At 39.8% G+C, this 25,704-nt stretch overlaps 1 protein-coding gene across 1 annotated transcript in view; it reads left to right on the forward strand.

Moving 5' to 3' along the window:
- The window catches only part of TXNDC11 (thioredoxin domain containing 11), a 58,136-nt gene that overhangs the window by 22,069 nt on the left and 10,363 nt on the right, over positions 1 to 25,704 (forward strand). Inside the window, exons 5-8 of the mRNA XM_016197599.2 lie at positions 592 to 685; positions 16,713 to 16,825; positions 18,933 to 19,133; positions 23,152 to 23,944. Coding sequence (XP_016053085.2) covers positions 592 to 685; positions 16,713 to 16,825; positions 18,933 to 19,133; positions 23,152 to 23,944 — 1,201 coding nt within the window. The remainder of the gene's footprint in view (positions 1 to 591; positions 686 to 16,712; positions 16,826 to 18,932; positions 19,134 to 23,151; positions 23,945 to 25,704) is intronic.

A 25,704-nucleotide genomic window follows, 5' to 3' on the forward strand; every position in this document is an offset into this window, starting at 1 on the left:
AAGAGATGGCCCTTTGCAGACTGACTTGACAGGAGGACAGTTGTCATTATGAAATGCTTGGTTCTGGGTGTGAGGGGAGGAAAGAGCTCCTCGAAGGATGACCTGGAACATAAATGAAGCCAGTCAGATTTAACCTGATTTCTAGTAAGTGTGAAGATGTATTTGGAGTGAGAGGAAGCAATAGAGGGAGAAATCTAAGGAAGATTACAAGGACATTTGACAACTTGTCTGGAGTGCCTAAACAAAAGTGAGTACTTGTACTTGATGGTGAGGTTTCAAACCAGGGACCTAGGAGAACTGTCAAGAGTGGAAAGACCTGTTTAGGGAGAGGGAAGGAAGTTTCAGCTCTGAATTAATTACCCCCGGTAAAAGCTGGTGCAATTGTATCCCGTAACCCTGTTGTCTAAATGGAAGGAAAGGTCCACCCTAAACCCCACCTTTTATCATGTGGTTAGGCTTTTTAAAAAAATGAAATGCAGCAAATTGCAATTGTCAAATTATAATAGCATGTCTTCTTTTGTTTTAAAATGTCACCCATTACACAGTGATTAGTGACACCTCAGTCACCTAATTTTGCTCTTGTTCCTGCAGCCTGGAGTACTTGGATACTTTGAGTTCAATGGCTCGCCCCAGCCTCCTGGTTATTTAACCTTCTTCACCTCAGCATTACATTCATTAAAGAAAGGTAAAAATCATTCATATTAAGACGTGAGAACTTTAACAAGAAATGTATGTATATTGATAGCTTCTTTTTTGCATGTGTTATCTTTATGATTATTTCAATTTTCTTGATTCCTTTTCTCTATATTCATATAAAGAATTGTATTGTTTTATGTTCTTTTGGCACATAAAATACTGTGTTCTTTCAGATGTAGTCTCTTAAGTGTTTAGCCTTTTAAAATGTAGCTTGATCATACTGTCTGCAGTTATATATTTTGCACTTTAAATTTTATTATGTCATTTCTTTTGTGTTCATAATTATAAGTTCTGGCCCAAGTTTTTAATGGTTATATTGTCGGGTGGACGTACCATAATTTAGGAATGCATTTCCTTTAAGAAGTATTTTTACAAGAATAAAAGTCATGTTACATTACACTATAAGCCTACTGCCAGTTTCACTATTCTCAAATGTTTGTTTTTTTTACTTTAGCTAAGTCATATATGAAGTCCTACTTTTTAAATTAAACGTTGTATCCTACCCATTTTTTCATGTTGTTCCATGTTCTTTCTTTATATCAGTTATAACATCATGTCCGTTCTCTGTGGGATACATTTTCATCTGCTCTTGTCTCCATCTCCTTTGTTAGCACTGTGGTCCAAGCCCCTTCCCCTTCCCTGGACTAGACCAGTGGACACTTAACTAGTATTCACTCTACCCCCCTTTTCCTCACACTTGGACCTTTGCATATGCTAGTCCTTTTGCCTTTAATGTGCCCTCTGTCTCCCCAGCCCCTAGGGCCCAGCTCCCCACATGTCAAACCCCTGTTCATCCCTCAGGATCCCCTCAAATAACACTTTTCTTTCTCTGGTGTCTGGTGCATAGCATGGCTCAATCATTATTTGCCAAGTGAATGATCAGATTAATAGCCATACTGTCTTTCCCTCAGTAGACCAACCAAAAATATGTTGATCTACTGGGTGTTAGATTGCTTTATACTATTAATACATCAAACAGTTACATGACTGGCCATTTTAATATATATATTATTTTAAGATTTTATGCATAGAGAATCTGCTGTATTCATGTTTTTGATCAGGGGCCACTGAGAGAGGAAATCAAGCTGTCATGTAGTATGTTATGTCTTCTGTCCACATTAAAGACTTTGAGGTGCACTGCTTCAGATGACTAAGAAGACTTAGTTTGAATTTTGAAAACAAAATATTACCAACTTAAGTAAGCTTAACAAGCAGACATTCAAAAATCATCTTAGAAAACTAAAGCCCTTCGAAGATCTCAGCTGAAGATTACATATAGAAAGGGAAACCTAGAGACATTCATTAAAGTGATGCTAGCATTCAAGTTCTTAGTTGAAGAGGATATTTCAAGATTGTGGAAACATGTTTGTTTAGTTACCTGATTAGCTTATGTTATGTGTTAATGATTCATCTTGTATTATTACTTTTTCATTCAGAGGTTTACCTTTTCAAGTATAAGAGAGTAGCCTTTCCCCGTTTTTTTTTTTTTCTGTTTTTAAGCAAAGGAAGGCAATAAATGGGTAAAAACTACTTGAAGATACAAAATGAAGCTCTTTGGTTAAATCACTAATTTTGGCAAATGATTACATGAAATTTCTTCTCAGAATAAATCTAGTCTGGTTTAACTTTACTACATTTCTTCCCTATCTTGTGATTCTAGCTCAGTCTTGTAAAATCCTGTTGCATATGAACTTTGCAAAAACTAAGATTCATTCTAATTAATCATTTCTTACCTCATTTTTGTAAATAAGCTCCCACTTTAATGAACCATTTTTAGAAGAAAAAGACAAATTTGGAATGATTTTCCATAATACCTGCACTATGAAGGACTACTTAAAATAAATCATGCTTTGGACGTCTGGGCTTTTTTCCTTTTTTCTTTCTCCTACCTTAAAGTTAAATGGTATTTTACTTATTATTAATAGCAGATGTTCAGTAAGAAACATACGCACACTTCTTTTTTAATGGTACAGTTTGAAGTGCAAATTCTGGGTCAGTGTTGTGTTTAGATTGTGTACACAAATTAAGGCCTGAGAAACATTCGACACACTTAACATTTGATTATAGAGAGCTTAACTGAAGAAAGAAGTGTTTAAACTGTTGTAGTAGAAAGCAGATGTTCTGGTTCAACAAGTCTCAAGCATTTACAAAATGCACATCTTTCCATTGCCTCAATGATTTTTTAAAATTGTCTTAGAAATAGCCAGGACACAAATGTGACGTTTGTTTCTTTTTCTTTTTTTCTTTTTTTTAAAAATATATCTTTATTGATTTCAGAGAGAGGAAAGGAGAGGGAGAGAGAGAGATAGACACATCAATGATGAGAGAGTCATTGATTGAGCCCGCAACCCAGGCATGTGCCCTGACCCGGAATCGAACCCCGATCACCTGGATCCTAGGTTGACGCTCAACCGCTGAGCCATGCCCGGCCGGGCACGTTTGTTTCTTGAAGCTAGCTGGCCATCAGTCTACAAATATTTTGAGCATGTACCATATATGAAGCATTATGCCTAGGTGCTGGTGGGGATATGCTAAGAGGGCAGTGCATTCCTGCCCTCAAGTATGTTGTAAGATCTGGTTCCGTGGTACTTTGCCATTGCCATTCTTTTAAGATTGTTTATATGTTTGATATTTTTGCACATTATAATAAGGAAATTAGGAAAATTTTACTTATCACCTCAGCACTTAATATTAACTACTTTCTCTTTTTGTTGTTTTAACTATTTCCTTTCATCTCAGTTACCCATGTCCTTTACCTGTTGATCTGTCTTGGCGTTAATTTGTCAGTTTATGTAGGCCCGCCTATTAGGAAGTTTGGGCAGTAACTCTTCGTTATATTTCTGTTGATTATTTTCTTAGCTGGTTTACTATCATCATTAATTTTTTATATAGCAATTCTATATTTTCATGTAATTAAATCTGTGATTCTTTTTCTCTTTAAAAACAATTTAAAAAAAATTGATTTTAGAGAAAAAGGAAGGGGGGATGAGAGAGAGAGGAGCATCGATGTGAGAGAAACATCAATAGGTTGCCTCCCATATATACCTGGACCAGGGACCAAATCCTTAACCTTGGCATGTGCCTTGACTGGGAATTGAACCTGTGACCCCCAGTCATGGCACATGCTGGGGTTGCGGGCTTGATCCCCAGTAGGGGGCGTGCAGGAAGCAGCCGATCAATGACTCATTGTTGATGTTTCTATTTCTCTCTCTGCCTCTCCCTCCCTCTCTCTGAAATCAATAAAGATATATTTTGAAAATAAATAAATAAAATTTACTTTGGCTGAAAGTATAGTGGGCATTTGATTCCCCCCCCTTCTTATTGGCTAATAAGTTAGCACCATTTACAAAATAATGCTTCCTTTTTTCCTCATCTTGATGATGCTCGCTTTATCACGAAATATTTTCTTGTGTGTAATTGGGTCTATTTCTATGTTTTCTCTTGGTTTAGATACCTCTTTTTACATGAGTAAATACAGTATCATTTCTTGATTTTAAGTAAAGTCTGGACTCTGCTTCCTCTAATTCTTGTATTTTATGGAATATTGTAGGTTTTATACATCCCTCACTAATGTTTAAGCATTTCAAAGTGTTGAATGATTTTGTGGGCTGGCAGTCTGTGTATGTTTTAAGATCCTGAGGGAAACCAGTCTCTCAGACTTCTCCACTTTTCCCAGACTGCAAAGCCTATTCCTCTTTTAACCTTTTCACACTTGATCTTGGCAAACAGACATCTTTCTTTTTTTGCTTAAGCAAAATTTGGGCCCTAGCTGATTCAACTCAGTGGTTAGAGTGTCAGCCCATGGACTGAAGGGTCCCAGGTTTGATTCCTGCCAAGGACATGTACCTCCGTTACAGGCTCGATCCCTGGCCCTGGTCGGGGCGCATGCAGGACGCAACCGTTCTTTGTCTCTCTCTCACATTGGTGTTTCTCTCTCCCTTCCACTCTCTCTGAAAAACAATGGAAGAAATATCCTCAGGTGAGGATTAAAAAAAAGAAAATTTGGTAGGGGTGGGGTCAATATTTTTAGGTTGCTTGATTTTTTTTCATCTTATTTCATTATTTGCTGTAAAATGTGTTCTAGTAAAATGTTAACATTTTCTGCTGTGGTTCAGTGACTTTTTTTAAGAGAGAAAATTTGCAATGAAGTGTGGTACTATTTTTTTAATTCTACCTACAAAAGGAATACAGTGCTGTTTAGGGGGGAAAGCAGTGGCTCAGGAGCTGGCAGTGTCTGTTCTTACCCTTTGTCTATCTGCCCTTGACAGGATCTGTAAACTCCAACAAAATATTTGACTTTTCTGTGTTTGAGATTGTCTGTCTGTAAATTTAGAGAGGGTGAACATAGGGTAAATGCTTGTTTTACCAGGTCACATCCTGTGTAAAATATATCAGGTATGAATAAAGTAATAGTCTTGAAGTCTATAGTAGCTTAATTAGAAAGCCACCTGGCCACTTAAAAGCACTTTAAGTATTGTGTCTGTTTTCTTAAAAGCATGTACACCAGATATTATGTAACTTGACCCACTAGTGGACACAGGTGTTCCTCCTCCCTTTTCCTGTAGCACTCCGTATCTGATTCTCTGTATTTCATGGTGACCTCACTGTAGAACTGACAGCATCTCTCCCACCAGAGTAGGAGCTGGTTTGTTCATTATCTGTTTATTGGGTGCCTTGAGGCCAAGGTTTTGCCGCCTTAGTCCTACAGCTCTTAACACTCTGCTTGATCAGTGTTGTAGCTAAAAGGTTGAATGAATGACTAATAAAGGGCACTTTACCTTGAAATTGCTTAAATGAGAAATATTTTAGCAGTGGGATATTAAGTCATTTTGTATCCCCTCCACCACCACCGCTATGCTTGTGCCTGGCCTTTCAGGTTCTATAGACCAATATGTAGGAATCACTTATAACAGGACTGTATGGGGGGCCCCTGCCTGGTCCGTTGTTCTTTTTCTTTCCACTAGCTTCTCACTGTCCCGACACTAAAATCCTACTTAATTGAATTGCAATTCACATGATACTTAAGTATCACTTTGAAAATAGACAAAAACTGAACTAACAAGAAAAATAGAGACAGACTCATAGATAGAGAGCAGGCAGACAGCTTGGGGAGGAGGGTGGAGGGATTGAACAAAAAAACAAAAAAAAGAGCGAACTCATGGACAAGGACAACAGTGTGGTGATTGCAGGGGGGGGGAAGGGAGTGGGTGGAGGTGGAAGAGGGTATGGGGGAAATAAATGGTGATGGAAAAAAAAGAAAATATAGTATTAACTAAAGATACCATTTTCACTCCTTTCTTTAACCTTTACAAATTTCTAAACTTAGTTGCCAAGGTAACCTTGTGGCATCAGTTTTTTAAAGTACACCCTTTGGGAAATACTGTTGCAATGAATTTTTTTAAGAGGAACTTAGAGGGGAAAATTTGTAATTCCAGTGTAGGGTCCCTCTGCTCCACCAGGTGGCATCTGATGGTGCTGTGTTTCGCTGGTAGAATTGAGTCAGTACATAGAAAAGTGCCCTCCTCCATACCCTTATTCATAAATAAAGCTTTTTTGGAGCACTTTTCTATTAAATTGTGAAATTTTATACATCATCAAGAGGTCTGAAGGGTAGGATTTTCTTACCCTCTAGGTGACATTCTTAAAGGTGTTGAAAAAACAAGGGACTGACATTTAAAAAATTTTTTTTTAATGTATCTTTATTGATTTCAGAGAGAGGAAAGGAGAGGGAGAGAGAGATAGAAACATCAATGATGAGAGAGTCATTGATCGAGCCCGCAACCCGGGCATGTGCCCTGACCGGGAACCGAATCCCAATCGCCTGGATCCTACGTCGACGCTCAGCCACTGAGCCATGCCCGGCCGGGCCGGGACTGACATCTTAGGCAAGGCTGATGCTGAAATTGCTTGATTTTCTTTGGTTCCTGAGTCTAATTGTTGGAATTTGGACCAGGCATTGGGTTTAATAATTGCCCATCAATGAAGCAAGCTCTAGAATTACTTGGTTTTCTCTGATAATCTCATTTGTTGTCACCATACTCACTTATAGAGGGAAATCTTTTTCTATCTACCTGTGTTCTGATGTTCTCTGGGTACTGATTAATACACATTAGAATAAACATATTAGGAATTTCATACTTTTTGTTTCCATACCTAAAACTGACTTTTTAATATGTTGCTGCTATTTTAGCAAGAATATCATCGTATTTCGTAGGAAGTGCTTTCATTCCCACTATGACCTGTCTCTCAAGTCTTGTAAATGCTGCTAAATAAGAACTAAGGCCACAAATGGATCTCTTCCCACTTTAAGTTAGATTCAGAAGCATGACTTACTAATTCAACAGACATTTGAGGATCCAGTATGTGCTACAGCTATAAAAATGAATAAAACTTGTTCCCCATCGTCAATAGTGCCACCAGCTAGTATGGCTAACAGGAAGGCTTACCTATAGCATGAGTGTGGTGATGGATCTATGACAGGCTTTCCTGGATCATGGAGGGTCGGATGCTTAATCGGATCAGGGAAGACGGCTCCTAGGAGATGGTACTAGGGGTGTGGAGGGTTTCCCAGGAGAATGAGGGGTCAGCCTTCAGGTAAGTGTGTAAAGAACTAGAAAGTGGAAGGTAGGAGGGGTTGAAGAAAGCAAAAGGTGTGTAGGAAACTCAGAACCAAATTTAGTGGTCTTTGCAGATATTTTGATTCCTTGAATCCATGTATCTAAAACATTGTACCATCTTTACGTTCTAATTGTTTTGTGATCATTTCTACCTCTTTAAGTTGTTCTGTTTGGGGGGGGGGGGGGGGTGTGTGTGTGTGTGTGTGTGTGTGTGTGTGTGTGTGTGTGTGTGTGTGTGTGTGTGTGTGTGTGTTTTGATTCTGTTTCTTCTAGGTTTTCTGTTTTGAAGCTGAGATAAGACTCCTAGACAACCAAAAATATTAAAATTTTTGAAAAACTCTCAGGGATCACTTTCTATAATAAGGTCACAAGCTTCTGTGAAACAATTCAGTGCGGACAAACCCACTTCTGATCTCTGTTTTACCACTTTTTATATAAAGTTGAACACGATAAGCTGATACTGGACTGTGCCCTTTCATGAGTCAAGCACTTTACCTGGATGATTCAGTCTTCACTGCCACTCTTTGCAGTAGGAACTATTAGCTCAGTGTTATTATCTCAGGTGAGGAAACTGAGGCTCTGAGGAGGTTGCTTATTGACTCAAGGTGACAGCAGTAGGCAGAATAATAGCTCCCCAAAGATGTCCACATTTTAATCATCAGAACCTGTAAATATGTTATGTTACATGGCAAGGGGAATTGAGGTTGCAAATGGAATTGGGTTGCTAGTCAGCTGCTGGAGAAAGGGAGCTTATCCTGGATTATCTGAGTGGGCCCAGTATAATCAGAAGGATGCTTAAAAGTGGAATCAAGAGGCAAAGCATAGTGTCAAAGTGGTATAATATGAGAAGGACTTGTCTGGCCATTACTGGCTTTGAAGATGGATTGGAGCCACAAGCCAGGAATTGCAGGTAAACTCTAGAAACTGGGAAAGGCAAGGAGATGGACTCTTCCTTAAAGTCCCCTGAAGGAACTTGACCAGCTGACACCTTGATTTTATTTCAGTGAGGCCCATTTTGGACTTTTGACCTCTAGAACTGTAAGATAAATGTATGGTGTTCTAAACTACTGAGTTTGTGGTAATTTGTTATAGCAGAAATAGCAAACTATTATGGTCAGATACCATAAATGAGGAGCTGAGATGAGCCCAGGACCAAGTTACTCCATTTACTGCAGTACTCTCTGGGATGAGGCAAGTGGCACAGTAAGCTGATTTCTACCTCCTGGCCTTTGCCCATGATACTGCTTTAAATATAGTGCCTTTCTCTAATATCTGCCTTTCTAATTTTCAAAGCCTACCTGAAGTCCTATGGGATTGATAAATATTGCCTAGTTAGGATGTTGTCTGGCACATTGTAAACATGAAATGGAGATTTTCACACCACTGGTCCCCTTCTTGGAACTTCTACTGCACTAGTTGGCTATGTCTCCCACTTAGCAATTAGCATTGTTTTCTTATGTTCTCTTGGACTTAAGTGGTATCTTCCTAACAGGAAATTCCCATAGACAATAACTGACTCTCCTAACAAGTCATTTTAGTGGCAGGTATCCTATGTGATCAGGGCCCACTCAGTCACCCTTTCTCACTGGTCTTCAGCTTCCCATCTGTAAGATAAGGAAGCCTTGCCCTAGTTGCCTCTAAAGGACACTTCAGCTTGAAAAATGCATTGGCTCTTGGCTTGTTTTTATTGGCCTGTGAGCTAAGAATTGTTTTTAATATTTGTAAAGGGTTGTTTGTGAGGGAGCTGGGAGGACATGTGACTCCATGCTGGACGCTAAAGAGCAGCCTAAGAGGGAGTGTAAGAGAGATTTCTAAGTAGATATGTTTCTTTTATAAAATCCTTCTTTCCCCAAGGGTGTTAAAGAAAGGAATTTAATTGAAATGCATACAAGGGAAGTATTTGACTTGATCGTTATAATATTGTGCTTTGGTTAAATGGGACTAGCTGGTGTGAGGGTGTTTAGTTTACTGTCATGTTAGTATATGTGCCAGTGCATATTTAGCTCTATAGTTTATGTTCTCCTAAGATAATGTATTTGGAACTAGATTTCTCTTCCCCTCCTCCCTAACTCACAAGAAATAAAAAAAATCATGGCTGAGGAGTTACATGTTTACTTAGGGTTTAGCAGTATTTTGGCAAGCACCAGAATATGCATATTGTATTTATGGTGCCCAAATGCCAGATTTTTTCTAGATAATTGCTCTGTGCTTTATATTAAGAATTTTGAAAATATACACATCTCAAAGTCACATTTCTAGGGGGGAGTGCAAGTTAATCGCTATAGTTTATACATTAAAAACAAACATTTCTGTAATCTATTAGATTTCTTTCAAGGCTTTTTAATTTTGGTAATGTATTTATCATTGGAAATGTGTGAGTCATTATCCAGTAAGGTATTGAGTCACTTTGTAAGTGCTAAGTAGCTTTGGAGAGGTGGTTGTTACCTGTTTTATATGATCTATCATTTTCTTTTTTCTTCCTTGTCCAAAGCCTTGGAAAGAAGAGTGGGAAAGCAGAAGTTAATAAAATGGGAGAGTATAGAGTAAAATGAGGACTCTTTCCAGGATGGAAGGTACCACATTACAAGTTTCCCTTTTTTAATGTCACTATTTCACCGAGTAAAGAAGTGAGAGAAATTCTCCCAGGGAATATATAACTTCCTAGCCATGCTGATTAAAAGCCATGTGACATAATCCAGTGGTATTTAGCTTTGAAGTATATCATGATTTATTTGCTAGCAGTTATCTTTATGAGGATTTTTCTTGACCTGTTACTGCATTTCATTTCGATGATCCTGGAGAGATTCACTCACACAGAAGTCTTCTGGAGAGCAGCAGATGGCCAGTCCTGATGTAAACATTTTTGTGGTGTTCACTTGGGCATTCTGTTCTTTCAGTGTGTCCTCAGGTACCTTACTTTGTGGTACAGCAGGTGCTGAGAGAGAATTTGTTTCAGAAGCTCAGCACTTTATACCTAGAGTCACCAGGTTTGGAGCCCCACCTTTTTCTTTTTGAAGGAGAAAGGGGGGGATATGTTCTTAAAAATAATCATTTTCTTCTGTTGGAGGGGTTTTCTGCCCCCAGATTTGAGAGAGATTGTCTTATGTATCCTTCTCAGATAATTGCCCATTATTCATACTTATTGGCTACTAGATTTATTATCGCAGTCTAATTTTCTTGCTGAGTTAAATGAATCTTGCTTTTTCATCATTACTACTCTGGCACAGTCAAATAGGAATATAGCATGAACCATGTAGGTATTTCAAAGTCTTCTGGTGGCTGCATTAAAATTTAAGGAGAAATAGATGAAACTAATTTAATAATATATTTTATTTAATCCAGTATGTCCAAATTATTATTTCAACATGTATTAGTATGAAAACTATTGAGTTATTTTATATTCTTTTTTTGACCAAGTCTTTTATACTTAACAGCACATCTCAATTTAGATGCTAAATTTTTATCGGAAATACTTGATCCTAGATTCCTAAAATTTACAGTTGAAAAAGTTATTTGCATACCCAAGTTGTTTTAAACATACATAAAAGTTTCCAGTGACAGTGTTGAGTATCACTTTAAAATTAAATTAATTAAAATGAGCCCTGGTTGGTGTGGCTCAGTTGGTTGGAGTGTCTTCCTGGACAGTGAAAGGTTTAGGGTTCGATTCCCAGTCAGGGCACCTGCCTGGATTGTGAGTTTGGTCTCCAGCCGGGACATGTATGGGGAGCAGCTGGTTGATGTTTCTCTCTCTCTCTCCCTTTCCCCATCTCTAAAATCAGTAACCATGTCCTCAGAATTAAAAAATAAATAAAACTAAAAATTTAGTCCTCAGTTGCTCGTATTTCAAGTGCTCACTAGCCACATTTAGTTCGTGGCTACCATATAGGACAGTGCAGCTGTGGACATAGGCCTCATTATCCAAGTGTCCAGGGAGAAGCAGTTGTTTCATAAGATACTGAGTTTCCTTCAGCACATTCTTGTGTTAGCATTTCAGAGTGTGCTCCTGGTAGTCTGTTACTTGGTGAGTGTGAGTTGTGTAACTTTGCTCCTGGTGGGACCTTTTATTGTTAATTTTAAAGCACAGTTAAAAATTTATTCTCTTTCCTAACAGAAGAAACTATTTTTATTCTTTCTGGAATGTTTAAAAATTTTGATATCTTTTCTCACCGAGGTAGTTCTTGCTTTACCCTAATACTAAACTGCAGTTTCAATATTAAAAATTGAATTTAAGGCAAATGGTTTTAAGCAAAATAAAGTAGTCTGATATTAATGTTACACAAATGGCCAAAAAACAAAAAACCTTGATGCAAACCAGAGAGGTCACAAGTGAGCCAGGTGAATCTGAGTGGAAGCCAGATGGAATTTCAGCTCAAGGTAAATGGTGACAGTGGAATATGGAAGGCACAAGAAAGTCATTGGAAGTTCTACCTAGGGGAATGTGGGAAGAGGGATGGAGGATTCTGTTAGTGGCAGAGAAGAACCCCAACCTATAAAAGACAGCAAGGGGTAAACCTGCATAAGTGCAAGGTAGAGAAGATTTAATGGATCAAAAGCAAGGCCATTTGTTATTCAAAGCACACATACAGTGAATTAGCATGGGTAGTGTTGGTTCCCCTCACCCTGTATCCCCGGGATGTGATGCAGTAGGCCTACATGGTGGCTATGTGAGAAGTGGGTTGCCTTGTAGTTGTGGGACATGGGGCTAAGGGCTCAGCACCTTTTGCAGCAAGCTGCAGGCAAGCCAGTCTTCATGCTGTGGTCACCTTGACCTACTTAGTTGCCTGTATGACCAGCTGAAGGTACTGCTCAATACCTACTACTTTTACCCAGATGGTCTTTCTGATACCTTTCACTGGATGTTTAATAGAGACTTTAAACTGGACAGTTACCTGGCTGAGTTTATTGAAATTTTTATTTTATTATTTTTGATTACTCTAATAGGGTTGTGCCACTGCTGGATGTTTTTTGGGGGGTGGAGTGGGAGAAATATTCTGAATTTATTTTATTTTATTATTTTTATTTCTTTTATCCCCACTGGAGGATATGTTTATTGAATTTAGAGAGAGAGAAAGGGAGAGAGAGAGAGAGAGAAACATCAATGTGAGAGAGACACATCAGTTGTCCCCTGTATGCTCCCCAACCAGGGATCGAACCCGCAACCTAGGTATATGCCCTGACTGGGAATCAAACCCACAACCTTGTTTGGTGTACTAGATAGCGCTCCAACCAACCGAGCCACGTGACCAGGGCTGAATTTATTTTTAATCAGCGAATTCAGAGTCCTTAACTAAACTATTGAAGCTTCATTACTCTTAGGATAAAATTATTCAGTGTTATAAATGACAAGGATCCCTATTGTAGAAAGTCATGGATCCTTGCCTAACAGAGAATGTTCTGGATATGGAGATGAGTGTTATTTTTTTGTGTCATTCACTAGGAACTTCCTCTGCTAATTCAGTTACTCCTTGTACACGTGAAATTTAAGCTGCTTTGCCATCAAAATTTCCACTGTATGCAGAGACTTAAATATATGTGTGATTTTAAAGAATTTCTCTATGTATATAAAATTAAGTTTTGGAATTGTAATATGTTTGGGCATGGTAGAATCTGTTCTGTACAGGCAAGCTCTCCATTCTTACTAATTAAATGGGTTTTTGAATGGCCCCTTTCAACTTTGGGTCAGGTTGTCACTTCTTATTCCTCTGATTCAATAAATCATGTTGGTGACTTTGGCAGACTATTCAGTGAATTTCTTTACTGGCTGCTTTTCCTTCTTTTCTTTTCTTTTTAGCTATGGCTGTCCACCAAGACTCAGTACTCTCCTGGGGAGAGGTATCTATTGGTTCTACCAATTCATATCCTCTCTTAAATCCTGCTCTTTCCTCTGACAGCTTTGGGATCTGAACTTTTATGTTATGCCATTTTTTTTTTTAACTTAAATTTATAACTAATTTTATACTTGCAGAAAAGTTGCCTAAATAGAACAGAGTTCCCTAATTCCCTACCTTCACCTAGCCTCCCCTAATGTTAACATGTTATATAACCATTTGTCAAAACCAGGAAATTAATATTGGTACAGTATTATTAACTAAACTGCAGATCTTATTTGAATTTTGCCAGTGTTTTCATTAATGTCTGTTTTCTGTTGCGGGATCCAATCTGGAATCCCACATCACATTTAATTATTTTTTCTCCCTAGTCTCCTCCAACCTGTGACAATTCCTTACTCTTTCCTTGTCTTTTATGACCTTTATAACTTTTGAAAAATAGTGGTGATTGCTTATTTTATTGTTCAGATTGTTTCAGCTTTGGCCTTTAGGAGCATCTTGGGTTAGTTCCCGTGTCCTTTGAACAAGTCCCCATCCTTTTATGAGCACTTCTGGCACCACAAGATGCTTTAGGCTCATCTTGTCCTTTCATTGCCCTAGCTCTGGAATCAGCCTCTTTTAAATTTTAAGGAGTGCTGGTTTCTTTTATTGGAGAATGGCATTTAGAATCCAAGATCTGGGTGCTATGTGTTGTCTTTGGTATCAAGTGTCTTTATTTCTAGGCCCTTTCAGCGGATCTTGCTAGGACATACATGTATTTATACCCATGCATATGTATATATCTGTAGAGAGTGTGTGTGTGTGTGTGTGTGTGTGTGTGTGTGTGTGTGTGTGTGTATTAAAAGCCATAAGTTTATACTGATTTCCTCTGGTTCCAATCTGCCACCACAGGGTTCATTTTAGGGGTCCCTTCTTAATATATAACTTCTTTCTCTCTGCCCTGAGAGTCTGGGCTCTTATTGTCTTTAGTTTACAGTATCTAGTTAAGATACTGTTTCCAGTTACTCCATTTTTTCATCTCCAAGTCTTCACCCCGTCATTGTGGTGTGGTACATTTGTGATACAGTTAGGGGTAATTTCTAGTGTTTGTATTCCTCATTAGGTTCCCCCACATCTGGGTTGGTTTAATGATTTGTTTAGTTTTTGAGCATGTGAAGGGTGTGAAACAAGAGTCGGATAAAAAGACTACTCTGCCCTAGCTGGTTTGGCTCAGTGGTTAGTGCATCTGCCCGGGGACTGAAAGGTCCCAGGTTCGATTCCGGCCAAGGACATGTACCTCAGTTGCAGACTCGACCCCCAGCCCGTCAGATGCATGCTGGAGGCAACCAGTCAATGTCTCTCACGCTGATGTTTCTCTCTCTCTCTCTGCCTCCTTTCCTCCTCCCCTCCCTCCCACTCTCCCTAAAAAGCAATGGAAAAAACACCCTCCGGTGAGGATTAGAAAAGCCTCTACTCAGAGGAGGGTCAGGCCACCTCATCCTTGTTCTCCAGTTTCCATCCCCCCCCCCCCCCCGCTTTGCCACTCATCCTGTAAGCAACCAATCTCTCTAGTTTCTGATCTGTTTTTCTTGTGTTTCTTTGGGTTCGTGCCATTTTTAATTCAACAGGTTTGTATTAAAGATTGTCCAGCATGACATTAGGGACATAGTCACTTCTGCTTCACACTCAGCAAGCACTCTTTCTCTGAAAAAAAGGACACCACTGCTGGGAGGTGAGGCTCATTTGGTTAAAGTAGAAACTTCCTGTGTTTAATACCTTAATGTTTTTATATTTTAGCTACTTGGATATAACTTGGTAACATTTAAAATTTAACCAGTATTTTATTTCACGTCTGCTAATAAAAGCAGAAAGTGGATAGGAAAAGAATGTGTCTTTTCCACCCTGGATGGTGTGGCTAAATGATTAGAGCATCGTCCCAGGCACCGAAGGGCCACAGGTTCAATTTCCAGTCAAGGGCACATATCTGGGTTGCAGGTTCGATTCCCAGCCCCAGTCCCAGCGCATGGGGGAAGCAACCAATCGTGTCTCTCTCATATCGATGTTTCTCTCTATCTCTCTCTTTCTCCTCTTCCCCTACCTCCCCCCCTTCCACTCTCTCTAAACAGCAATGGAAAAAATATATTCTTGGGTGAGGATTAACAACAACAAAATGTATCTTTTTCTGCACCATCTTATCTATCCTCCTTTAGCACTGAGTCTATTTCTAATCACACAAGTATTACATTACACATACTCCTTGGGGAAAGAAAGCAAGCTTCACACGTAAAGATAAAGTCCTTTTTGCTCTCCATCTCCCAACACAAAACAACTTTCATTATCCTTCGAGATACTTTATACATTTCTGAACATGTGTGCCAGTGGGAAAAGAAAATATTGTTTTATAAGTGTAGGAGTTTTTTGTTGTTTTTTCCTGTTTTGGGGTGCTTTTTTTACATAAAAGCTAAACTATCTTTCCTCAGCTTGCTTTTTCACTCGCGTCTTTAAAATCTATTCATGTTTTATAGATAGCCCTGCCCCAGTGTTTTTAATATCTGCAGAGTGTTTCTTTGTGACTTTCCTCACCTATGACTCTTAGTGCACGCATATAGATACTAAGAAGCAGAATTGTGAGGCTACAGGCTGTGTCCATGTGTCATTGTGCTCAGTCAGCATGTGTCACATTGCTTTCCGTAGTGGCTGCCATTTTACCTTTTCCATCAGCATTCTATCAGAGTACTCATTTCTCTATTGATCTTCAATACTTGATATTTTCTGTCTCAAGTTTTGGAAAATCTGAGGGTAAAAGTGATATTTTGTTTTAATTTGATTTCCTTTGAAATAGTGAGGTTGAATGTATTTTCATGTAATTATTAGCCTTTTAATGTTTTCTTTTTTGTGATTTGCCCATTTTTAACTGCTTTCTTTTTTTTATTAGTTTGTGTGAGTTCTTTGTATATGCTAGATTCATTCATTTATTGATTTCTTATAATATGCCCAAACACTGCTATAGGTGCTGGGGTAACAACAATAAACCAGGTTTCTAATTTCACAGAACTTAAGAGAAAGTTAGAGTTTAAAAAAATCTAAATAAGTCAATAAGATTATATAGATGTTAATAAGTGCTATTAAAAAATAGGGTAATGATAGAGTACCTGAGTGGGGAAGGAGCTCCAGTTTTCCCTTACAGACTTTATCCTCTGATTATTTGCCCTGAGGTGGGTGGTCCCAGAAGGCTTCTCAAAGATGGTAGGGTCAGAACTGAAACCTGAGTGATAACAAGGGACTAGCCATGGAAGTGTCCAGACAGAGAGAGAACAGCATATGCCTGGGCTCTAAGGTGGGGCTGGTGAGTGAGGGGTAGGGGTAGCAGGAAATGAAGTCAGTGCAGGTGTGTCAGAGACATTGCTGAGGAGTGGGTGTGAGGTCTGTGTCAGGAGGAGGTTTCTTAGCTCCTTTTCCTTTCCTGTCTAGGCTAGGTGACAGAAAAGAGCTTTGCTCGGGGGAATTTGTGCACCAAGACTTGATCGTTGGGTTTTGTGGTTGTTTTAAGGCATAGGCCTTTTCTTTAATAAAGGAACATTTTCTGTTTCAGATTACCTAGGAACAGTACGATTTGGGGTTATCACAAATAAACATCTTGCGAAACTGGTATCCTTAGTACACTCTGGAAGTGTGTATTTACATAGACATTTCAACACATCACTTGTAAGTATTTTGAAATCACGTTTATATTAGTGCAGGGGTTCTTAACCTTGTTTAGGCCACAGACTTCTTTGAGAATTGGATAAAATCTGTGGACACTCCCTAGGAAAGTGCACATGATTTTATATGCAAATTGATAGTTCTTACAATCCCACTCTAGGGCCCATGCCCTTGGTTAAGAACCCATGCATTAGAGGGCTCTTGAATTTAACATCTAGAAATTCTTTGTTTATATTCTTAGGTTTTTGGGACAGCCTCGTTAGTTTTCCTTCTTGGATGAAATTGCAGAACTATTCTGTTGGAGAATTGTTACTCTGGGCCTATGTTCTCAGAGGTTAAGCTTCGTTGGGTGATGTTCTTTGTTCATTGGTTCCACTTATCAAGAGTAGCAATATGACATGCTTTTATCCTTAGCTGATAAAATGGATTTTGAAGTTCTTGTCAAGTCACAGTGAGAAGTTGATGGCTTCTCCCCTCAGAGAGCCTTGGTTTTCCATTGTCGTCTTTGTTTCCTGATTTCATTTGCTTTTGGTGGACCAACCTCAGCTGAGCTATTTCTGACCTGTATCCTGCTAGTCCTATGTTTCTGCTCTATTTATTGCTACTTCCTTGGTCCCAATACTTAGAATTTATTTCTCTTAAGTATTTTCTATCTCTAACTTCATTGACAGTATCAGTGACTTTAAAGGTCAAGTGAAGACCAGTATTTCTGTACCCACTTTGGCTCAGCATACAAATCTTGTGCCTTGTAGGCACAGTTAGGTGCTCTGCAGAGGGCACCTCCTTGGTTGCCAGTCTTCGTATTTGTAGTAACCTAGATGTTGTGCTTTACTTCTTGCAGTTTATATTCCAAAAATCAAATGTATTTTTGTGTTTTCCAAATAGAAATGTTTATTACGATGTTTGAGTATGTTATTTTAAACTCCCATCATCCCACTTTGAGAATCACTGCTGTGATGTCTCTTTGCCACCCACCCAACTCTCCTTGTGCCCGTTTAAGCTTCTTTTAACTTCACATGCTTTTGCTGTCTGTCATTTTCCTTCATCTGTCTTTCATAACATGCTATGTAACCAACATATATTTATAGTAAACAGTACTGAGAAAGAAATTGAAATAGATGGAGAAAAGAAGATAGGACTATGAGAATACGCTGAAAAATATATTGGGTTTACAGCATCAGTCCCATAGTTATTAAGGTTGGTTGGTTGATTTAGCAGCAGAATTCCTTTTGTCAAATGAAATATTGGGATACTAGTATTAAAAAAAAATAAAAGCAGTGGACATCTTTGTTATGAGGCTATTTAAATCTGTTTTAGGGGCAGGGGTATAAAATATCTTATTGGGTGGAACCCTCCAGAGTACTTTGTGGGAGTTTTGTTTCAGACTCAGTGATTTGTATCATTGGAATTTCAAAAATAATTTTATATTGACACACTTTGGTTGTTATAGAAAAACAAAGCAAAAAATCTAAGCGTCTCTTTCCTTCATTCTGTACACATAGAGTGTGATTTGTGGCCTTGCACAAGTTCTAGGTCATTTATGGATTCATTCAAATATTTGTTGAATTTCAGCTCTTCTGAAAATTAGGTGTTCTTAGTCACTTTGGCTATAGATGAGTAAACAGATACAAATTTTGCCCTAATGGAAGGTCTACTCCTGCCTTTATGAGCCAGCTTTTGAGGGACCAAGGTAAAACTCTAAATAACCCATGACTCCATAATTTCTGTTCCCTTAGATATTCATTGATCCTTTTATAAAATAACCCAGTAACATCTAATAGTTCCCTTGGGATAGGGTGATAGAGGTTCCTGTTACCAGCAGCAAGCAGGGAGAATTATTTGTTGATCAGTGAATCTGTCTAATGGAAAAAAGATAAACCACATGATATGAAAGTCACCTCTTGCAACTGCTTTTGCTTTTTGCAGCCACTTGTGAGAAAATGCTCTGTCTGGAGATTTAGAACCAGGCTTTAGCTGCACAAGCAGAGGCAGGCCATGTCGCAGCTCTAAGCCTCACTTTCTTCACCTGTGAAGTGGTAGGGTTGAGAACAGTGCTGATGTGCTTTGATCCTGCCCTGCCTTTTATCTTCTGTGTGTTTGTCCTTCACAGGTCTTTCCCAGGGACGTCATCAACTACACAGCTGAGAACATCTATAAGTGGGCCTTAGAAAATCAAGAGACACTCCTTCGATGGCTGCGGCCACATGGTGGAAAGAGTCTCCTGCTGAATAATGAACTGAAGAAAGGACCAGCCCTTTTTTTATTTATACCTTTTAATCCCTTAGCTGAAAATCATCCTTTAATAGATGAGGTAAGAGTCCTAATGTTAAGAGGTATCTCATAAAGAGTAGGAAAACCTTGTTCACTTGGACTTCTCTCATTCCATGTTCAGAATAATTTCCACTAATAGCTAAGTGGTTGCCAGGGATGGCAGCTATGTTCCTGTGGCATTAATTCTTTCTCCTATAAAGGGGCAGGAGAGCCCATGCCTAGGATAGGATCCACCAAAGCCTCTCTGGCCACACTTACAGCTGCTCAGGTCTGGGTGAGCCAGAGCGGACAGGGAAACCAAACTATGCCTTTCCAGAGACGGACCAAATGTCCCTCTTCCTTTGATGACTAATGGCAGAGTAAAGTGGACAGCAACACAGGCAGAGTTTACTGTGGCCTAGGAGATGCTATTGTCATAGGGGTTTGGCCAGACTGCTGGCCCTGGGCCATCTTCAGCCCAAGAGCCAGGAGCAACAGTGCTGAGATTGGGATTCCTTATTTTTCTAAACCTTTCCTGTTGTGCAGGTAGGCAGAGTCTGCCCCACCTCCTGCCTTTTCTGCTTCATCTGGTATACTCTGCCTGGGTGTGAGTTTATTTTATATATATGGATCATTTGGAGCCACTTAGAGAGCAGTAACAATCAGCAGAGAGCACCTGGGATTGCTAAATTGGATTTACTGGGGGTTTTATGTTTTTCCTTCCCTCAAGGATCCCTTAATTTGTCCCAAACCAATTTTAGCCAGTTTACCACCAGCCAGGTTAACCAGACACTGCCTGTCCCCATCCTGTTTGTGTGAGCCTAATGATCTGCCTAAAGGGAATGGGGAGGCAGGGTTCTTGTCCAGCCAGACCCTTCACTTTGTTAAAGTTATTATCCCTGCTGGGGGGCATTCTGAATGTTTGCTGTTATCCTGGTTTAGAGGAAGAGAGGAGAAATGAAGTAGCTTTGTTTCTTCTTTGATTAGGGAGGGCTTGAAGTAATAAGACTTAATTTCTTTAGAAAATCTTCACTACACATTTTATGAACTAAGACACTCTTCTAAGTTAGGCCTTTGTTGTATCTAATAGTGACACACTGACCATAAGTCACTGGTGGGAGGGGTGGGAGGAATGAACACACTTCACAGGGTGAGCTCTAAAGTCATTCACTCCTCAAACACAAAGTAATTTAAGCCTTAATCCTTATTTTTCCATTACTACCTTGAGGCAGACAGCTGAGGAAGCTTACATTGTAAAGAGTGAGGTCATGGAATGAGAGTAGTAGAGTTGGGGGCTTGCCAAGCAAGGAAGTTTGAGCAGCTGTATTGGAGAATGTGATGGGGGTCAGTAAGGGACAGCCATGTGGTGGCCACACCGTGAAGCCCAGTCCAGGACCAGGCAGCAGCTCTTACACACATGCCCACTCTCCCCACAGGAGAGCACAGCCTGCACTGCACAGCATCAGGCCATGACCCCTGGTGTCTCTAGAGTTCTAGAGAGATCGTAAGACATCTCTGTGCTTATCAAAAGGAATGCTTCCCATAGCCAGCAGAGTCCGTGTGACTTGTTTGCAGCTTTTACAGCCCTGCTTTGAGGCATTCACAGTCTATGCGTCTGTGCATAACCAAGCAGAGGCCTGGTTATCCTGTGTAGACTTACAGATTTCTCTGATTAAAGAAATGAAATGAAGCAGTTACAGCGCAAACATTTAAACTTACTTGCCAAATTTTCCTTATTAGTTCACATGAAATTAAATGTGACATCAAGTGATTTACATACAGGATGTAACTTGAGCTGCATTTTCAAAACTGCCTGTTATATGAAAGGAATATAGCCCTGACTATTGTGGCTCAGTGGTTAGAGCAGCTGGGGCGCGCGCGCGCGTGTGTGTGTGTGTGTGTGTGTGTGTGTGTGAGAGAGAGAGAGAGAGAGAGAGAGAGACATTGATGTTTCTCTCTCCTCCCCTTCCCTCCCTTCCACTCTCTAAAAATCAATGGAAAAAATTTCCTCAGGTGAGGAGTAACAACAAAAAAGGAATATAAAAGTAAAACCCAGCTCACTATATAGGAGAAAAATAAAAATTCCTCATTCTTCAAGAGCATCACTCTATATAAAATATTTTCTTCAATTAAAAATATCCTTGGTATGGCTGCTTTTGTGAGAGAGAAGAATGAAAGAGATGAGGAAAGAAGACTTTTTAAGGAACTTTGCTGTTCTTAAGTATACTTTTTGTAAAAGACTGCAGTAAATACTTGAATTGGGGTGGGGGTGGGGGAGACATGGAGAGGGAGTGGTGATGTACTATTGTGCCTTGCCTTATCCAAAAAGGGCTAAGAGCTTTATGTGTGGGGAAGAAACAAAACACTGGTTTATCATCTAAAGTGACCTTTTTTGTGCCCAAGAACTATTCAAAACTATTTTTCTGTACAAATGTATATGTCTTGGATTAACTCTCTTTATAAATATCGTATGTTATAAAACTTGGAGGTTTTTTTGAAATTGGAAAAGCACTTACTAAATGGCTTTTACACACACACACACACACACACACACACACACACACACTTAATGAAACAATCCTGAGTGGCTTAACCTTTTAACTGACTGGCAAGATTTCATCCAAGTTAGCATACGATTTTATTTTAGAGAGTAAATACATTTTGGATTATGACTTGTTCGTCTTTCTCATGAAATGGGTGAGTGGTGGGAGGTGAAAGATACTCAGTTTGGAAATGGAAGAGTCTTGGAATGAAATGTAAATTTAAATGGCTAATACTGATCTGAGGGTAAGTGATTAATATTACTTGGAAATGGGAGCATGTATGTTACCCTGAGGTTCCACTTGTTCACCAGGTGTTCATTGAACATTTGTTTTGTGCCTGGCTCTGTACTAGGCTCCACAGATAGTAGGATAAATCAGATGTGGTCCTTGCCCATGTGGGGAAGAGGCGTGTCTCAGCAGACATTTATGAGATACTCTGGAAAGGGCTTCTGGGACCCTGAAGATGGAGAACCCAACTGCATGGGTAGGGGTGGGGATAGTTTTACTGAAGCAGCCACCCTGGTCTTGGATCTTGGGGACGGTATTGAGATTTGTCAGATGGAGGAGGTCCCGACCAGGCCTCTAAAGGCATGGCATTGTGAAGGATCCTGGCATGCTCTAAAGAGGGTGAGGTAACACTGGAAAGGCACAGGCAAATCAGATTGTGTTAGATTTTTGCTCAGGTAATAGGGAGCCATTGAATGCCATTTGCCAGAGGAGTCTCATGCTTAGAGTAGTATTTTTAAAAACAGGTGGTCAAAGTGTGGAGGCAAGAAAATGATAGTCTGTGACAGTTGAGAGCCTGGATTGATGCAGTGGCCATGGGGATGCAAACGAGGGGCCTGCTTTCTCAAGCTGAAGTCAGAGCTGGCTGGATTTGAGGCATGGGGTGATGGAGAGGAGAAAGTGAGGATCAGCTGATTTTTCCAGCTTGATGTTGCCCTTTTCCCGCGAAGTGGGTGGGTACAGGGGGAGGAAGAGGTTATGGGGAAGGCAAGATGGATGGGTGTGGTTTGAAACAGGTTGAATTTGCAGTCTGCATAAACTTATTTGGAAACACATAAGATGTGAAATACTTTGATTCACTCAGTTATTTGGAAAGTTTTTTACTGTTTAGATGAAGAAGGATATCATATGGAGGAGTTTTACATATGTAAAGGAAAATGCTCTCAACTGGGAGTTGAGATTTAAATTCTGTTCCTGGTTTTTCAACAACCTGGATGTAATTTGTGGCGTGAGCCACTTCACCTCTTCAGGCTTCATTCTTGTCATATGATAGGCTAAGACATCTATTCTAAGACCCCTTTGATCTCTAAACAGTTGGTTCACTATTTCTTAATATAATGACATATTCTGAAAAATAATCCCAGCCTCTTTATTAATAGATTTTGGTGTGACAGCTTCCAGTTTGATACAGTGATTCCAGACAGGGCTCCTACTTGTGAATCAAATTAGGATGATTTCTAGGCCTAACAGCTACAGGGTCTCTCCCTCCATCATCCCCATGCCTCTCATGCACTCCGCCCTGTGTTTCAGATCACCGAAGTGGCCTTGGAGTACAACAACTGTCATGGGGACCAGGTGGTGGAGCAGCTCCTTCAGCACCTGCGGCAAGTGGATGCCCCGGTGTTCAAGTCTCTGGCATCTGAACCCCCAGTCCAACTGCTGGACCCACCACTGATAACGGCATCCCCCTGCTGCAACACTGTGGTGCTGCCCCAGTGGCACTCCATCTCCAGGACCCACAATGTCTGTGAGCTATGTGTCAACCAGACAGCTGTGGGCATTAGGCCAAGCTCGGTCAGCATGCCACAGTGCAGCTTTCTCGAGATAGCAGCAGCTCTGGATTCATTCTACCTCAAGGAGCAGGCCTTTTATCATGTGGTGTCAGACAGCATGGAGTGTAGCAATTTTCTGAGTTCCTACAGTCCTTTCAGCTACTACACTGCATGTTGCAGGACCATGAACAGGGGTGTGATGGGCTTCATTGATTCTGAACAAGATGTCTTCAAATCCCCGAACGTTGCATTTTCTTCCCTGGAGAAGGAATGTGAGGTTGATACCCCAGGCTCCGTTCCTCACATTGAGGAGAACAGGCATGTCTTTCCTGAAGTGGACATGAACAGCACAAGCTTCACAGGCCTGAGCTGCAGAACCAACAAGACCCTGAACCTCTACCTGTTGGATTCAAATTTGTTTTGGTTGTATGCAGAAAGGCTAGGTGCTCCTAGCACCACTCCGGTGAAAGAATTTGCTGCAATTGTTGATGTGAAAGAAGAGTCTCACTATATCTTGGATCCAAAACAAGCTCTTATGAAGTTCACCCTAGGTACTGCAGGCACTTTACTTTCCCAATAGGTTTACAATAAGTAAATAATAAGTTTACATAACTTCATATAGGTAACTTTTACCTGGGATCTCATTACATTTGGTCATGGAGGTGATGTGAGCTCTTTAGCTCATTTGACATATTTAGGCTACAATTGGTCATAATTTATAAGAAGCTAATTTTGTCTATTAAATGGAACAAAAACTTTCTAACTTTAAATTTGGATAAGTTTGTTATTTAGCCTTTGGGTGATAAGAGTCCAGCGTTCCAGATTGGCAGTGCCTGTCACATTTCTAAGGGAGGGAGAGCTGCAGTTGGTGGAAACCTGGCCCCTGACGGAGGGGCTGACCAGTGAGTCCTAAAAGCTTCATTCTCAAGGAATTTAAACAGAAAGTGAAACAATAGAACTGCCTGTCCTCCCTTTTTATCCCAAAGATTTAAATGTATAAGTGTCAAGGCCTAATTTCTGCTGCTATTTTATAAGGCTTGGGAAATGCTATGACCTTGGGTGCCTAGATTATAACAATTTTCAGGTGCAATAAACAAGTGTCAGGTTGCAAACCACCAAAAACTACTTCTTTGGGGATAAGACCCCATTATGGGAGAGCTTGCACTTGGGGCTGCTTGGGGCTTGACAGCTGCGGTATCTAACCCACACTACCGTGTTCCCAGGACCGTTCTGGCATCCTTGATGTACACACAAGGAAGTGAGAACTCAAAAGACATGCTAGTTCAGCCTCGTTGGAAACATGGGGGAAAGTCAGTGTTTGCCAAATGGAGACAGGAGGAATTTGGTAGGGAAAGAAACCTTTTGTTTTCAAGTTTTAGAGTATTACAGGAGTAAAGTCAGAGCCCCTGAATAACAGTCCTTTTTTAGCTACCTTTTTTAAGTCCAGGTGAAGCTTGTTCCTTACATTAGACATGTTTCAAAAAGCTTATGTAAATATTGATTTTGTTCTATATAAAATTACATATTATAAACATGAAGGCTCCTGAGTATTTAAAGGACCCTGTGACTAGTCACTTTATGAAACGTGTACTCTTAGTAATTTTAGAAATTGCTCCTAATTCATGTTTTTAAAGTTACATTTTGGTGTACTGAGTTCTCTTTAAATGAAACAAGTCTGTATTTTTTAAGTAAGTATTTATTGGATTTTCCTGAATTCTGTTCAATTATAACCAAGTACTCAATGAGCTCATAATGTGTTTACTTTGAATTTAAGGGTAATCTGAAAGAAGCCTCCTTAAGATTTCTTTTCATCTTCTGTATCTATTCTGAAACATGAAACTCAGTTCTTTGTCCAGTAGTTGGTGGCGAAATGTATAATGGTCCTTATAAAAAAACATCCACTGGGTGTCATTGTCAGTTTGGAGAGTTGACTCTTAAGTTAGCTGTCTCTGGGGAAGTCTCAGAATTTAGGCTTCATAAAGATTAGGAAATCTTGGTTTTATGTTACAAAAGCATAGCCAAGTAAGTGTTATTCAGTGCTGGTAATCAATGCTCTTTAGCATTCACATGACATTCTTCACTTCCTCTCTCTGCAGAACATTGCATAGTTCAATGGAGAGTTAAAGGAAAGAGAAGGAAGTAAAACTCGAATTAGTGCTGCTTCAGATGATACAGTGGCCTTTGTGGGGAGGGTAAAACTGTTGGTTCAAGTTAGGTTTTTGGATTATTTGTGTGTGTGTGTGTTTTTGTTTGTTAATCCTCCCCGGAGGATATTTTTTCCATAGATTTTTAGAGAGAGTGGGGGCGGGGG

Source organism: Miniopterus natalensis, chromosome 3 (assembly GCF_054644295.1).
Source record: "Miniopterus natalensis isolate mMinNat1 chromosome 3, mMinNat1.hap1, whole genome shotgun sequence".
Classification (NCBI taxonomy): Eukaryota; Metazoa; Chordata; class Mammalia; order Chiroptera; family Miniopteridae; genus Miniopterus; species Miniopterus natalensis.